Source organism: Pholcus phalangioides, unplaced genomic scaffold, assembly GCF_987345545.1.
Source record: "Pholcus phalangioides strain wild (caught in Gottingen) unplaced genomic scaffold, Ppha-v1.0 ptg000017l_1, whole genome shotgun sequence".
In the NCBI taxonomy this organism is placed as follows: Eukaryota; Metazoa; Arthropoda; class Arachnida; order Araneae; family Pholcidae; genus Pholcus; species Pholcus phalangioides.
This window is the reverse complement of record NW_028301610.1, coordinates 39038819-39054312: the sequence shown is the minus strand read 5'-3', so window position 1 is coordinate 39054312 and position 15494 is coordinate 39038819. Positions and strand designations below refer to the sequence as shown.

General features: G+C 35.0%; 1 protein-coding gene across 3 annotated transcripts in view; it reads left to right on the top strand.

Annotated features, from left to right (window-relative positions):
• Nucleotides 1-15494, top strand: part of LOC149073033 (ral GTPase-activating protein subunit alpha-2) — a 405837-nt gene that overhangs the window by 337314 nt on the left and 53029 nt on the right. For all 3 annotated transcript variants that reach the window (XM_089246694.1, XM_089246695.1, XM_089246693.1), the window contains 3 exons: nt 798-979; nt 1402-1509; nt 12359-12430. In XM_089246694.1, the coding sequence (XP_089102820.1) occupies nt 798-979; nt 1402-1509; nt 12359-12430 (362 nt within the window). The remainder of the gene's footprint in view (nt 1-797; nt 980-1401; nt 1510-12358; nt 12431-15494) is intronic.

Sequence of the window (15494 nt, the reverse complement as noted above, 5' to 3'; positions counted from 1 at the left end):
CTTCTAATATCCAGTGCAGTTTTTCAAGCTTGCATCTAAAATGACTTGAATGATACATTGACTAAATTGAAGGCATACAGCTATATGTGATGTATAATTAATGCGTTAATGGGCATGCAGTGTGAAAACTATTGTGGTAGTTCAGTATAGATTCACAGTTGTTTTTGAGGCTTTAGCTGAACCTCCTGGATATTCAATCAGTGATTGAAAATTGTTGTCCAAGTTCATGATTCAGAGAAGCACATCTCTTTGTAATTTTTAAATTTGCTTCTAATCTTCCAACAGTCTTTCATTGCAGTTTGTCTGCAGCTGTTATCTAAAAATCATTCTAAAACATTTCCTATCCCAGATTTCTCATTGCATAATCATAGTGAAATGTACAGCATTAGTCTTATTCACATATTTTTATGCTACTTGTGCATAACACAATCTGATTGTGCAGTGCTATTATTTTGCATATTGTAGTTTTTCTCTGCATTATTTTCATATTAATGTTCTCAAATTTAATGCATCAATCAGTTTATTTTTGAAAGAGTTGACACAATTTTTATAATTTTTTTTTCATTTATGGAAAACAGTTTACTATTCTTTATAATTTTCATTGTTATGTCCTCTCTGGTTTTTGTCAATAACCGAAGCTATCAACCCAGCATATTGGGAAATAAATAAATGAAACAAGCCAATCACTCTATGCAGTCACTTTTAATAAAATATTTATTGATTTCTGCGTGATTTCTTTAGTTGATAGATTCAAGAATTTTTATGTATGTTGAAATATGAATATATTTGTGTTAAAGCTTCTTCAATATATTGGCTTCTCTGGTCCTGAATGTATACCTAACCCTGGACAAACATTGAATGTGCCTCCCAAACTACCAAGTGAAAAAGCAAAAGAAATGGAAATGTCCATGATGAATCTTATACTTAACCAAAGAAACCAAGAGCATGGGTTACTTAATAAGTATACAAGAAATAGCAGGTATGAATATTTTATGCATAAACTAATTATTAAATTTTTTCCCATTTAATTCATGCTCCAACTCAAATATTTCTTTGTGATATTTTTTTTCTTCATCGAAGATTTAGTCTATAACTTACTTTGTAATGAAAAATCCTATAGTTTGAAAATCAACATTGATTTATTTTGTTCATGACCACTTTTTTCTCAGTATATTCTTGTTCATTACTGTCTAAATTTATTTTTTGGCATTACACTGCTTGATAAATTTATTCATTTTGTTCTAACTAATTTTTCCTATTCATAGAACTTAGATTGCTCAACTGATTGTTTTTGGCCTTGACAAGCATGATTTTATTTAAAAAATATAGTTATGTTTATGAATTAGATATATGTATATCATTGAAATTTTTTAATTATTCCCTTTCTCTGTATTTTTGTAGCATGGAGTCAAAAAGTATTTTTCCTCCTGAACCATGTGAAATGTTTTCACAATTTCAGCACTGTAGATTGTTTCTAAACCAGTTAGGTTTTACATCTTGGGAAAAAAGGTATTTTTTCTGGTTATGAAATTTAAAACGTTTTTTCATTTTTATTATTCATTATTTAAAAAAAAATCTGGTATTCAAATTCTATGAAACAATAATTGGAAACTTTTTGTTTTACTTCCAATTTAAAAATAATTTTTTCCAGAAATAAAGTTTTGCTTTTTAAAACATAATCCTTGATTTGAATCAATTTTCATGATTTCCACTATTTTGCTGATTTTTAAATGCGTATTATATAATCGTGAAAAATTGGAATCATGCAAATTATATAACTATGATGATCATGTAATTTTGTATTAAATACAAATACAAAGGCTACAACAGGTAAAATTGCCCAACGAGGTGGCTGAAAAAATTATGCCAATAAAAAATATGGATGTCAAATATAACCAAAATACCCAATATAAAAGCATATATCACCAAAAAAGAATTTAATATATAATACATTGCCTGTAAAAAAGATTATGGTTGTCTTAACTAATTATGGATAGCTTCTTGATTTATCTTGCTATGTCTATCGTATTTCTTTTTAAATGTGCCAATTGTGTTAGAATTCACGGCACCCAGAGGTAAACTAATCCATTTGTTGACTCCCTATTGGAGGAAAAACTCCCTGCGACACCAGAACCTGTAATTGTCCTTTACTAAACAATACTGGTGTTCCCTTGCCAAAGCAGTTGATTGACATTGTATCAACAACTCATGGTCCATCCTATCTATCCCTTTGAAAATTTTAAACACTTCGATCATATCCCCATGACACCTGCATTCTTACAATGTAAACATATTCAAGAAATCAAGTCTTTCCTCATAGTTCAAGCCTTGTGTGCCAACAAGAACACATGTAGCTCTTTCTGCATCTCCCACCAAGTTTATATCCCTCTGTAGATATGGCCTTAAAAAATTTACAGCATACTCCAGGGCAGGACGAATTAAGCCTCGGAAAAGCGGAAGAATGACTAGGAGAATACAGAGACCTTTTAAGAATGAATTTTTTTTTTTTTTGAGCATTCTATTTGCTTTTTTGACCTCCAATGTATTACTTAGTTTCTAATTATTTCATTGTTATTTGAGCCAGCCTACATTTCTGAAAGTTGTTGCCTTTGCTAATGTAAGTAGAAAGTCTAACCCGCCTTTCTTTTAAACTATCAACAAAATGTCTGAAATGATGTTTTACTGCCTGTTTCACTAAATAACATCCTCTTCAACTGAGGAGATTTTGTTAGTTTGAGTATCAATGCGAGGTTTCTCTAACACCAGTATTTAGCGTCATGGGGAGAATTCAGGTAAAACTGACTCAAACAAACAGAACAGAGTCAAAAGTAATATTGCCTGCATTGACTGACTTAATTTCCATGATTCCATCAGTAATATATTCATGCTGCTGTGTTGTCGTGAGGGCATCATCATAGACTTGCAGCACCATGACCCAGTTTCAATCCCCACATGTAGTACAGTGGTGTTTGGCTAGTTGATTTTCTGTGGTTTCTCAACTTCGAGTCACGATAGTCACGAATGTGAACTGGTTTCATATTTAACATGTATCCACCAATAGTGGATAAATGGTAAGGAATGGTGAAAATAAAATGGTACCTTAAAATACTATTTTCTTTGTCACTCTGTAACATCTCTTACATGTGTTGTTAGGCGTTATCACTTTGAAGTATAAAGGCTGTATAACATTTTTATGATTGCCATTTGCCAGCACAACTGTGGGACAACTAGTTTTTTTTGTATGATGATTTCTGCATAAGTATTTAGTTTCTTGATCACCATTGTAAGCACTTATTCTTGCAACTTTACGGAGGCATAATATTAATAAAATATAGAACTAGAAACTACCAGAATTTCTATTCCTTTAAGAATTGCCATATCAGTCAAAACGACCAGTATTGAAAAATACATGATACAGCTGAGAAAACAGGTTTATTTTTGTATTGAATGCTAGTATAACTAGGGTTACCGATCTTGAAAATTCATTGTATGGACTTTAAGAGCCTTGTGGAGCTCTGGGGACTGACCCTGTGGAAAAATAATGTTTAAATTTTTCAAATTTTTAATTTCATATTATTCATTTAAAAATTTTACAGGTTAAGTTTTCAGGACTCTAAATTTTTATGAATTGAGTGAGCTCCCCCATTCTCTCCTTGGGGCTCTGATAAGTTCAAACAATGAAGGGGTTGCTTTGATATCAGACATCTTGTGGAAAGCTATTCTATAAATCACAGAAGGGAAGGTATGTACATTACATTTTTCATGAATTATTGGGTAGCCCCCATCACAAATATTCTTGTGACTTTAACACTAGAACCGCAGCACTTTCGGCATACCAAGAACCACGGACAGGGTCAAATTGACCCACACTGAAAAAACGGTGTTTCATAGCAAAAACAGGAATTTATTTTTGATTCCTGGGGTTTCCCCCCCCCGTACTCTTATTCAATGTTGTTCAATTGAGTATTCATAATGGAAAATTATATTTGTTTATGAATATGAAATGAGCTTCTCGAAATTAGCTAAAAAATGATGTAATTCAGTAAAATTAAGATTTAGTATACATTATTTACTCTATTCAGTCCAAAAACATTTTTAATTTATCCCATAATATGACAAAAATGTAAAATAAGCAGGTCAAATTAAGTATGAGAAAGTCTATAATATGATAATGTCAAATAAGTATTTATTTCTTACTGATAAGTGGAATTTATGATGAGCAGTTGAGCAAAGTTTTTTTTCATTATTCTTGCACATTAATCGCATGTTCAAGTTGCACAGCCCATGCAAAAATTAACAGTTTTGTTTCACATTTTTTTGTTATCTGACATATCGGACTCGTTTATTTTTATTTATTACTATTATTATTATTATTTTGATCACTCACAAACAGTTACATGATCAAAAGCACACGAACGTTTCCTTTTGAGCAAGGGCAACGCGTATGATGAACGCAGCTCTTCAATAAGATTTTAGAGGAACTGCTTTCGAAAAATAGTTCTGGTCTTCTGTACTGCTCTGTACAAAATACAGGAATATTTTTATAGTGAGATCTATGATGTGCTAGAAAACGTCTGTGATGCCACCTTCACCGAATATTTTTTGGGCATTTGATCGCTACAACAACGATCGTTACACTTTTAAATTGTAGTGTGAAATAGTTTCTGTGTGTGTGTGGAAGCTTTTTGGGGTAGCCATACAACTGTTGTTTCACTATCTTTATTGCGTCAGATAATATTGCTCTTCGATTTCGTCTCACCGTCTCTACTAAGCTCGTATTTTTTGGCTTTTAGCATTTGAGCCAGCTTCAGTGTAGTGAAAAAAAGTTTAGGTTGAGGCATTTCTGCCCTTGCTCTCAAATGGCTTGATCAGTTGCATCACTGCTCAGTGCTCTGAAATAGAGAGATTCGTTGGAAGCTGATACTTCCCGAGATTTGGAAATACATCCAAAACGTATTTGGTGCAAGCCAGAATTTTATTATTTTTCTGTGACATCGTTTGCCTACAGAAATTTCAACTACAGGTTTTTTTTAGAGTTAAGCTTTTACTCTCCCAAAATCTTTATTGAGTCCCGTCAGAATTCTAGGTATTCAAGTTTACAAAGGAAAAAAATATTTAGCTCGACTTGTCCATTCCTTCATTAAAAAAATAATAATTTCCCCGACAATAAATTGACCTTGAAAGCCCTTTATTCTTCACTATCTTCATTTAGAAATACTTTTTAGAAAGGGTAACCACTTCCAAGAAAATTCCACACCCCTTTTTTCCTATAGAATAGTACGTTGGGTCAAAATGACCCAAACCGCGGTTCTAGGTATAAGTGCTTATAACTCCGAAACACGAAATGTGAAGATAATAAAATTTTCGTGAATTAATATTTATATCATATCATGAAAAGTCACGAAATTTGTTTAACATCTGCTTATAATTTTTTGAGATAAATGAAAACGAAGTTTGATTTGGGTCAAATTGACCCACTCCGCGGTTCTGGTGTTAATAACCTTAGTCCTTGGGGTTCCAGAACCTTTGTAGCCTGCCTCTCCACCCTATCTCAGCTGGATCAGTCAAGAGATTTTATTGTTTCAAGTTAATTCTCAATTTACTAACAGAAAGAACATGAGGCGTTGTTATTGCATTTTTCTCAGTTCTGTTTTTAAGTTGTTGCAACAGACAAACTACTTTATCACTTCTCATATAATTGTATAGCACAGTAAAACTTACTCTAATGGCCACCTCTGAACAACTGCCACATTTTGTTGGAACCGAACACATCACATAGACTTACCATTAAAAGAAACCTCTGAACGATTTCCAAATAACAGCCACCTTGGACGTCGATTCGGAAAAAATATGCATATCGCGATAAGAAAAATAATTTTCAATTTATTTCTTAATTTTTTTCATTTATTTATTGTTTTATTATTTATTTATTATTTTATTATTCCTTATTATTTTATTATTTATTATTCCTTATTATTTTATTATTTATTATTCCTTATTATTTTATTATTTATTATTCCTTATTATTTTATTATTTATTATTCCTTATTATTTTATTATTTATTATTCCTTATTATTTTATTATTTATTATTCCTTATTATTTTTATTATTTATTATTAATTATTTCATCAACTTATTTTTATTATTTATTATTAATTATTTCATCAACTTATTTTCATTATTGAATTCTAATTCAATAGTTCAATATATCAAAAAATTCATTTAAAAATTGATTTTTGAGATTTTGATTAAATCAAGTTTTAAATTGATTTTTAAGGGAGTTTTACCGTTCCCCGAATTTTATGGGGAAAAGAAGATTATGTATGCTTTCTTTTCCTGGGTATAAATGCTAGATGAGTATATCAAAGGCAGTAGAGAGGAAAAAAACTTGAAGAGGTAATATAGGGAATAACGAAAGAGACCTGTTGTCAGCACTCTAATCACTAGAGGGATATGCAAGTTATCCAATTACTAGAAACCCTTTATTTATTTGGCACTCCTTACTCCAAGAGATGGTTCCACCCAGAAAAAAAATAGTGCTTGCAAATAGGAATAAAAATCTAGGAAACAGGTATTCTCTGAATGTCATGCTGAGGTGAACTCGAAAAAAAAGTCATCTTGTTTCCGCCAGGATTTGAACACAGGCCCTCTTGCATGCCGGGCAAACATGTTACCATCGACACCACTAGATACACGACCCTATCTTCCTTATATAGAATGAAGGAAGGCATATATATATAGGAATAGAAATATCCAGGGTTTTAATTTTTTGAAAGAAAATGTGGCAATTTTTTTTTTAAAACAAGAATGTATGTCAGCGCCTATGTCTTCAGCTATTGGATGGGACTTAAGAACACCCTGGAAAGAAGGAAGACTATTTGGGGTTGCTGGTACACTATCTTGGTGCATATCAGTTTTTCTTGCTTTTTGTGTTCTACCTGAGTACTGCAATTCTGAATTTCAGGATGCCATAATAGTGTTCTAGATCGATTAATCAATTATTATAGTACTATAAAAACATAATCATATATTTTTATGTAATCAGTTATATAACTATCGAAATCAGTTACAAAATGGGTTGTCATTTCACATGCCATGTAGGTGGATCGCAAATTTTAGTTGCTTTTTTTTTTCCAGAAATAAAACTACCACTCCCAATAATGGCCACCTCTCAGTAGTGGCCACATTTTCACAGTCCCATTAGTGGCCGTTGTTGGTAGATTTTACTGTAATGTCATAATATAAGGTACACAGAGGTAAGTGGAACCTAAAATGATTTGTAAAATTCAGTTAGCTCGTGGGAATGGTTTTTGGCAGAATTTTTCTTCTCTGTACTTTATTATATTTTTCAGTAAAACTTTGCTTGATACACTAACTGCTTTTACAAGGAGACTTCATATAGAGAAGTTAAGTTTGTAGTCATGTCACTGCCTGTTGTGTTCTTTCCATTTCAACTATTTTCTAAAGTGCGAAATGACCTGATATTGATATTTTAGTGTATTAAGTTCTTCTTTTCTTCGTTCGTTCTCCAAAGACTCAGAACAAAAACCAATATGATTGAAGCAGTTCAGAATCGTGGCACTCGTGCCTGAGTTCCATGCAGAATCAATCATTTCAACTGCATCTAAAACAGAAATTCTTGCGTCCATTCTAACATCCACAAATTCACAAATTTTTTTTCTGTAAAAAGTTTTTATACTTAAGATAATTCCTCATTTCCTTGATTGAGATTTTTTGCTGAATCGTTTGCTTTCTCTTGAATTATTGGTCCTGATAATGGGATTGAGTGAGATTGAGGGATTTGAACCACGAAAGAGTTGATTCTTCTACATCGATGAATTCTGATTTCTTATGCGTTTTCTGCTGGGTTCATAAGATTCAAATTCTGAAAAAAGTTTCCCTCATTTTTAGCAAATGTTGAAATGGGTTCCATGTAACTTCATATTCTACAGTGAGTTCACTCTTGGGTTTTTCCTGATTCTAATTTTTGAAAATTTCAACTTTTGATTTTAAAGTTAAAGTATGAAGTTCATGTGGAGCCATTGCATTCGTGGCCATCGATACTCACAATGATAACCAAATGACATATTCAGCAACTAACCATGCTTTAGCTCTTTTTCTTTTACTCCTTTTCAAAGAAATCGTAAAACTGAGTTCCCCCGAAAGCATTCTCCGCAACAGACAATATCAAAACTTACAATAGATAAGATTTTTATCTCTATTGGATGTTGACAATTTCAACATCCAATAGGGATCATCCGCACTTCTTTTGACCATGAAAAGACCTGTCTTGGAAATCCCACTAAAATGATAGACCGGCCAAGAAGGCTTCAAGCATTCATTCTTCACATGCATGCCTCCCCACCCATAGCGCAAAAAAGGGACCCATCATATGGAACAAAGAAACAAAGGATTATCCAAGTACCCATGGACAATGTCAAAAAATTCTTCGAATGGTAAAACACGGGGAATTGTAAAAACCACAGTCATAGTAAATTAACAAAAGTCGTAATCGACTTAAGCGGAGTTAACATGTGTCGAGTTGGAGAGTCCCCCTTCATTGAAATTAGTATTGGGCCAACTCAAGTTATCCACATGTCGAGTGGCCGAGAGTCTACTGTACTAAACCACACATGTAACTCGTCCATATTGCTCTGTGGAATCTCTAATGAATTGGTACATGTTGGAATGTGCGTGCACGTGTAGTGAAACCTGATGTGAAGTTTGTTTCTGTGTAGTTTGTGTTGCTTGTTATGTGTAGTGCTACTATCTGCTACCAGTTTCTCTAACTATGAGTGAAGTGCAATGATTCAATAATTGTATGTAGGCCTGTTTCTCTGTGGCGAGATTTTTTAATGGGGAAATCAGCTCGCATTTGCACCTCGAAGTTGGGAACCACAGGAAACTAACTTCAGCCGACCACCACTGTGGCGATGGTGACATATGTTAGAGACTACGGGACGGAGAGATAATGTGGGTTTGTGCACTTTGGGTAGTCCATAGATCCTTGAGGAGATGGTGTTTGATCGAATAACACTCTTTTTTGTGATCAGGAAGAGAGACATTCGATTTTACTACCTCTTCCAATTTTCTCAAGTGGGAATCGGATGGATCTTTCTTCAATTCTCTATATGAGCCACTCAAAATGTGTGATACCATTAACTCAGAGCATTACTCTTTAGGCATTAACAGAATTTTTCCCCCTTTATCTGCTCTAGAAATCGCAATATTTTTGTCACCTTGTAGTTTCTTAATGCTTTCACGTTCATCCAGTGAATAACCAACTGAGAACTTATTGCTTATCTGATCGTTATGCACTAAGATGTTGGATAAAAGATATCTCAGGATGTCTTTCTGTTCGGGTTGGATCTTATTAGATGAAACCAACTTCTCTATAGGAGCAGTAATGTTCACTGGGTTGAATTTATGTTTGTCACAAAAGTTTAGTCCCAGTTCTAAGGCTTTAGTTTGCATACTTCTTAATCATAGGCAGAGATAGACTTGGCAGTCTGGGGGCAAGGTCATTACTGGGGGGCACGATGATGATGATGTCAATTCATGTATACACATATACATTAAATCTGGCCACTCCATTTTTGATGCTGGGGGGCAATGCCCCCTTCCCCGTATCTCCACCCATGTTCTTAATTGATTGCTAGTTAAATTAACTGTTTTAGATTTGTTGACAGATGGAGAAACCGTATTGGCTACTAATTTAGAATATTTCTTGCTGATGATGGTGTTTGGACTCTTTCACAGTATGCCAGAATGAATTTTGTTCTAAGCTATGAGAGAATGAATGGCAAAGCACGGTGAAAGCCCTCACGTTGAGATGCTTCTAAATGGGACAAATACAAATGTTCCTCGATGGAGGCTAGTGCACTCCTGAGATCTTGTGTGAGGAAACAAAGTAGGATATGTTTACTACGATTAAGTGCTTTACTTACATGAGGGGTTTTCCCTATCGAGCAGGATATAGTAAAAAATTTTGGGATGATCCCTGACCACTTACATTTCAGGAGGAACTAAATTCTATTCAGCAGGCACTCACGCTTCCTTCATAGCTGTGAAAACATGCTAAATGTATTTATCACAATAGACCCGTTGCGATCTAAAATACGTAAGAGTAACTGACTGCCTAATAATACTCAAAAAATCATCAACGAATAAGACAAATACCAGGAAATACTAAACAAATTCCTAATGTATTTCGACACACTGGGTGTCGTCGTCAGAGGATAAGAGTATCACGCTGTCAGCACCAAGTTTCCCACTTGGATTGAGTACCAAATCTTCAATCTCAGTTGCTCAGCGGAATGAAAAACTATATGTCTGTTCAAGTCAAACGTTGTGGCAAGAATGAAGCAATTTTTTTTTTGTATTTTTCCTGGTATTTGCCTTATTCGTTGACAATTTTTTGAGTATTATTAGGCAAAGTCATCTACACTGCTCAAAACAATTAGGGGAGCACATGGTTTTAACAAAATTATGCAAAGATGTATACAGATAAGTAACATAAAATGAATCATCCATAATTTAAAGCCTAGCAGGAAACGGAAGAAGAAAACTTTATATGCAAATCAAAGTTCATGACGTCAAAAACCAGAAAAAGGAGATAAGGGCAGAAATCGGGATGTTGCAGAAACGTCTGTTTTACTGCCGTAACTGTGAAATTCGATTGCGCAGTATTTTTTTTGAGACAAGGTGACTTGAGGATGTCTCAACAACGTGATTTACCGGAATCCATGGCATGGCGTGTTATAGGCAGACTGGAATCCGGGCAAACACAACGTAGTGTCACAGACGCTGTTGGAGTCGCCAGAAGTGTTGTTGCAAGGCTGTGGAATCGATTCCAAAAAACAGGAAATGTTAGACGTCGACCAGGGCAAGGTCAGTCACGCGCCACTACAGCAACTGATGACCGGTATATACGGTTAACAGCCCGTCGAAACAGAACAGAGAATGCTACGCAGCTGCAAAGACGGTTGCTCTTGGCAACAGGACGAAGGGTGTCCAGCCAAACAGTACGTAATCGGCTTCATGAGGGAGGGCTCTATGCACGTAGGCCAATGGTCTGCATTCCGTTGACCCCACGCCATCGTGCGGCCCGAAGAAGATGGGCTGCTGAACATTGAGATTAGGAGCAACATGATAGGAGCCAAGTGCTGTTTACAGACAAGTCCCGATTCAGTCTGGAGTGTGACACCCGACGTGTTCTGGTATGGAGGGACAGGGGCACTCAGAATAACCCCGCATTCGTTCGTGAAAGGTCACAATACAGACGAGCTGGTTGGATGGTATGGGGTGGAATCAGCATAGGCGGACGTACGGACCTGCATATCATTCGGAATGGCACTTTGACGGCCCGAAGGCATGCAGACGAGATACTGCGACCTCATGTCATCCCTTACGCTGGAGCCATTGGAGATTCCTTTGTTTTCCAGGATGATAATGCCCGACCGCATAGAGCTCGTCTGGTGGAGAACATGCTTGAAGCTGAAACAATACAGCGTATGGAATGGCCAGCGTGCTCTCCTGACCTGAATCCAATCGACGACGCATTGCTGTGCGACCAAGGCCGCCTGTTACTGTCCGAGACTTGCAGATTGCACTTCTTGAGGAGTGGAACAGTATTTCCCAAAGTCTGATCGATAACCTCATCGCATCCATGGCAAACAGGTGTGCAGCAGTCTTAGCTGTTCGAGGAGACCACACGCAAAAAACTCATGCATCATGTCTAAACAGTACTTTTTTTTATCGTTTACATGTAACGAAATTGTTGCCCTAAATCATCTTTTCATGTTTTTTCCATATTTTCAAAGAATTAAAGCTTAATTCCAAATTTTTTTACGTCTTTTTTCTGTATTGCACATTGATACGCGTGTACTATCCATTGTATGCCAATACGTGGCTGTCTCGCACGGTTTTCTTCACTTTTTTGCGTGCTCCCCTAATTGTTTTGAGCAGTGTACTTTTCCGTATTATAAGTATTTGTTGATACAGATTCCTGATATTGTTTATTCACTTTACCACTCAAATTAAAAGCTGCCTGATTACTGAAAATCATCTATTCACAAACTTAGGATACATTACTATTCATCTGCCATGGAACTTGTATGTCATAATCAATATTTTGCAAGTTATTCAGTTACGAAATTTTCCAACTAATTTGTGTCCTTCCTGCATATACTTATATACAGGAAGTATATACTTATATTTCTGTATATAAGTTATTCCTGTATATAAGTATATACAGGGTGGACACAAATTAGTTGGTGGTGGACACCCTGTATATATAAGTATATACACATTTATGCATGACATTTAATTCCTCTCTTGATACTTTTATGCTTTTAGGTCATCATGTGATTTATTGAAAAAAAATGAACAGCTGCTGAGAGAATTAAGAAATTTGGATAAGCAAAAATGGTTAGTTTTTGTTAAATCAAAATCTTTTTTCTTACTTTTTTTTTCTTTCCAAATGAAATTTATATTACTATGCATATATATCAGTTTTTCAGTGGCACATAGAGTATGCAAAGTAAAGTTGTTATACATCTTTTCAAATTTTAAACCAATGATTTTAGCAAAACATTTGTGATTAATAATGATTTCTCTCAATACAATTAGAATCTCTGTACAATGTCACCCCTGAAGATCAAATGAAATTTACTTTATAAGCGGCATGACTTAAACACTGATGTTACATGCAATAGACGTTACACCAGTGTTTTGCTGTATAATGATTCTCTCTCTATAGGTCTACAAAATATTGGTATATAGAGATTTCTATGTATTTTAAAAAATATTGCTGAGGCAAAATGTAGGGAACCAATTTTGTGTGTGTGTGTGTGAAGCTGAGTGCCTGCATAGTAGTCTGAATGTATGTTCTGTTTTATTGTTTGCAAAATGAAGCCACTTGATTGGTTTATTTAGCTGAAAATGAAACTTAGCTATGGCACTTGTGTTGATCATTTACTAATATTTTTAAAAGCCTGAACATATGTGCCTTTTTTTTTATAGAAATCTAGGTACATAACTGACCATACTTTATGAAAACCTATTACTTCATTAAATTTGAATCTGTGGCTCTCTTGCCAACAATGTGAAACAATGGTTGATTGCTTTCATTCCTGGTTCTTAACGCAACAAACATGCTTATTCAATCTTATTTTTATTGTTCTCCCCATCTTTTCAATGTATCATCATAATATATAGGAAGTCATGCAGGCACCAAAATTTTTATGTACAACAGTGTCAAATACAAATACATGGCCATAGCAGGCAAATGGCCCAAGGCAAAATGCCAAAATGCGTCAAGGGTGTATCGTAAATACATCAATTTTGGTAAAAAATCCCTCCCAGGGCCAGTTGTCATGGACAACAGTGTGTGATGAGCAGGGGTTTATGTTAGCTATCTCACATGGTAGACGACCGCTGTGGAACAAATCACTCAGAGATTTAGCACTTGTTCATCAGAACACAAAAGCTGCCGCACTATCCAGAACCATATCCTCACTATGGGGTACAGAAGCCATCATCCCAGTAGAGTACCTCTGTGGACCGCACGTCAAAATGTAAAATTATTAGACTGGCCACAAGGACTTTGCCACTGGACCCAAAAAACAGGTATAATGTGATCGAAATACACTGATCCTTCTTTGCCCATGATTTTAAAAAAGTGGTATTCGCCATTTTGTTTTAGGATCTGATAAGGGTGGTATGTGGCTTGCAGAAGTTTGCGAACAGTGTCATGACACATGAGGATGCAAATAGTGTCATGTCACATGAGGATGCAAACAGCATGAAAGTATTTGAGATGCACAAAAAAACTTTTTTACCCCATGAGAATTGGCTGGCACCAGAGTCAACCATGGCATATCATCATGTCCATGTCACTGCTGATGCATTGGTAGCACATTTCCAAGTTAAATTTCAACATAATTTATTTGCACAGATATTAAATTGACATTTTAAAAATAATATAGATTAAAGTATAAGCAAGCTGGTTCGTGTAACCTAGGGCAGTTGATGAAGTATTCTTATCTTTTCAAAATTCTTTATCACTTGGACTAGCCATGTGCAAGAATTAACACTACACGTGCATTACTGGATGTGCATGTACCTCTGTCTCATCAAGAAATTATCCCATTTTTTTAACACCCTGTATGTTTGCTCTAAAGGTAAAGAGACAGGAACAATTGTTTGTTGTATTTTTAGAAGAGGAAACAAATATTTTTATTTTCAAAAAATTCATACATATTGCCCTTTTTCCCCAGCTTGTAGCACCCCCCATCACTGAAGAACGGTACCAGTAGATTCTTGATGACCATTCTCTATTGTCTGTGTGGCTGCAACATTCCACCAGCAACCTTATCCTTCAAGTGGACAGTGCACTGTTTCTAATTTAAATAAACCTTTTTTCTTCCTAAAATCTGTCACAAAAGTTATGTGCAAAAATAAATATTTGAATTGAAAAATATAGCTTCAGATTTATGACATATCTCACTAAGGGTATTATGTATTTGATGAGAAGGCCGTTTTATGTATAAATAAAAGTGGGCACACAACGCATACATAATTTTTGACTATTTTACTATGGACAATATTTATAGGGGATCCATTCCTGACATGTTTTTATTCCCTCCTGCTGCCATCTTTGTGGGACATAACTATGTTTTTTTGGTGCTGTCAGATAACAATTCTCCCATACTAAATTAAGAGATGGTAAATATATACAGTCAATCCCGCTCATAACGTTCCCGCTTAAAACGTTTTCTCGCTTAGTACGACTAAGTTTTGCAAATTTAACTTTTTTCTTATATTGATAATGTTAATTTTTCCCAGATACAATGTTTGAATGTTTTGCTATTCCCACTTACAACGTTCTAAAAATTCACACCATGCTTTTTCCTCCCTTGAAAACAGTGTATTTTTTCCACCTTTTTCACAGGTAAAGAAACTAAAATAGTGTTTGTTTGTGTGCCAGCGATTAACTATTATATGAAAACTAGAGGTGGGGCTTTTTTATGGTTCTTCGGAAGCGATTGTTTGCGCATAAAGAATTGGCTGAAAAGTACTTTTTTTCAAGTGTTTTAGGCACAATAATAACTTGAATATATTTTTTCTTTTTCTCTCATTTTGTTCAACAATAGTGTGCAGAGCATAAACTGCCCTTAACACTGTTCACACACGATTGGGTGATCGATGTCATGTCACTGAATAGGAAGACTAACAGATAAGAACTAGAAAAAGTTCTCAGAAGGGGCTAATTTTTTTTCCTTTGGAGTCTTATTCAAATTTGCTGCACTAGATCGACTCCAAAAAATTATTCTCATAGTGGTGTTAGATGACATCTGCGCATAACGAAGGAATAAAATGGTGGGCCTTCTCATCTACCTATGAATCTATTGATACAAAATCAAGCCACAAAAGAGTGACATGAACAACTTGACAGATTTTTAGATGCCAGCCTCAAGTAGGGCGGCATGTA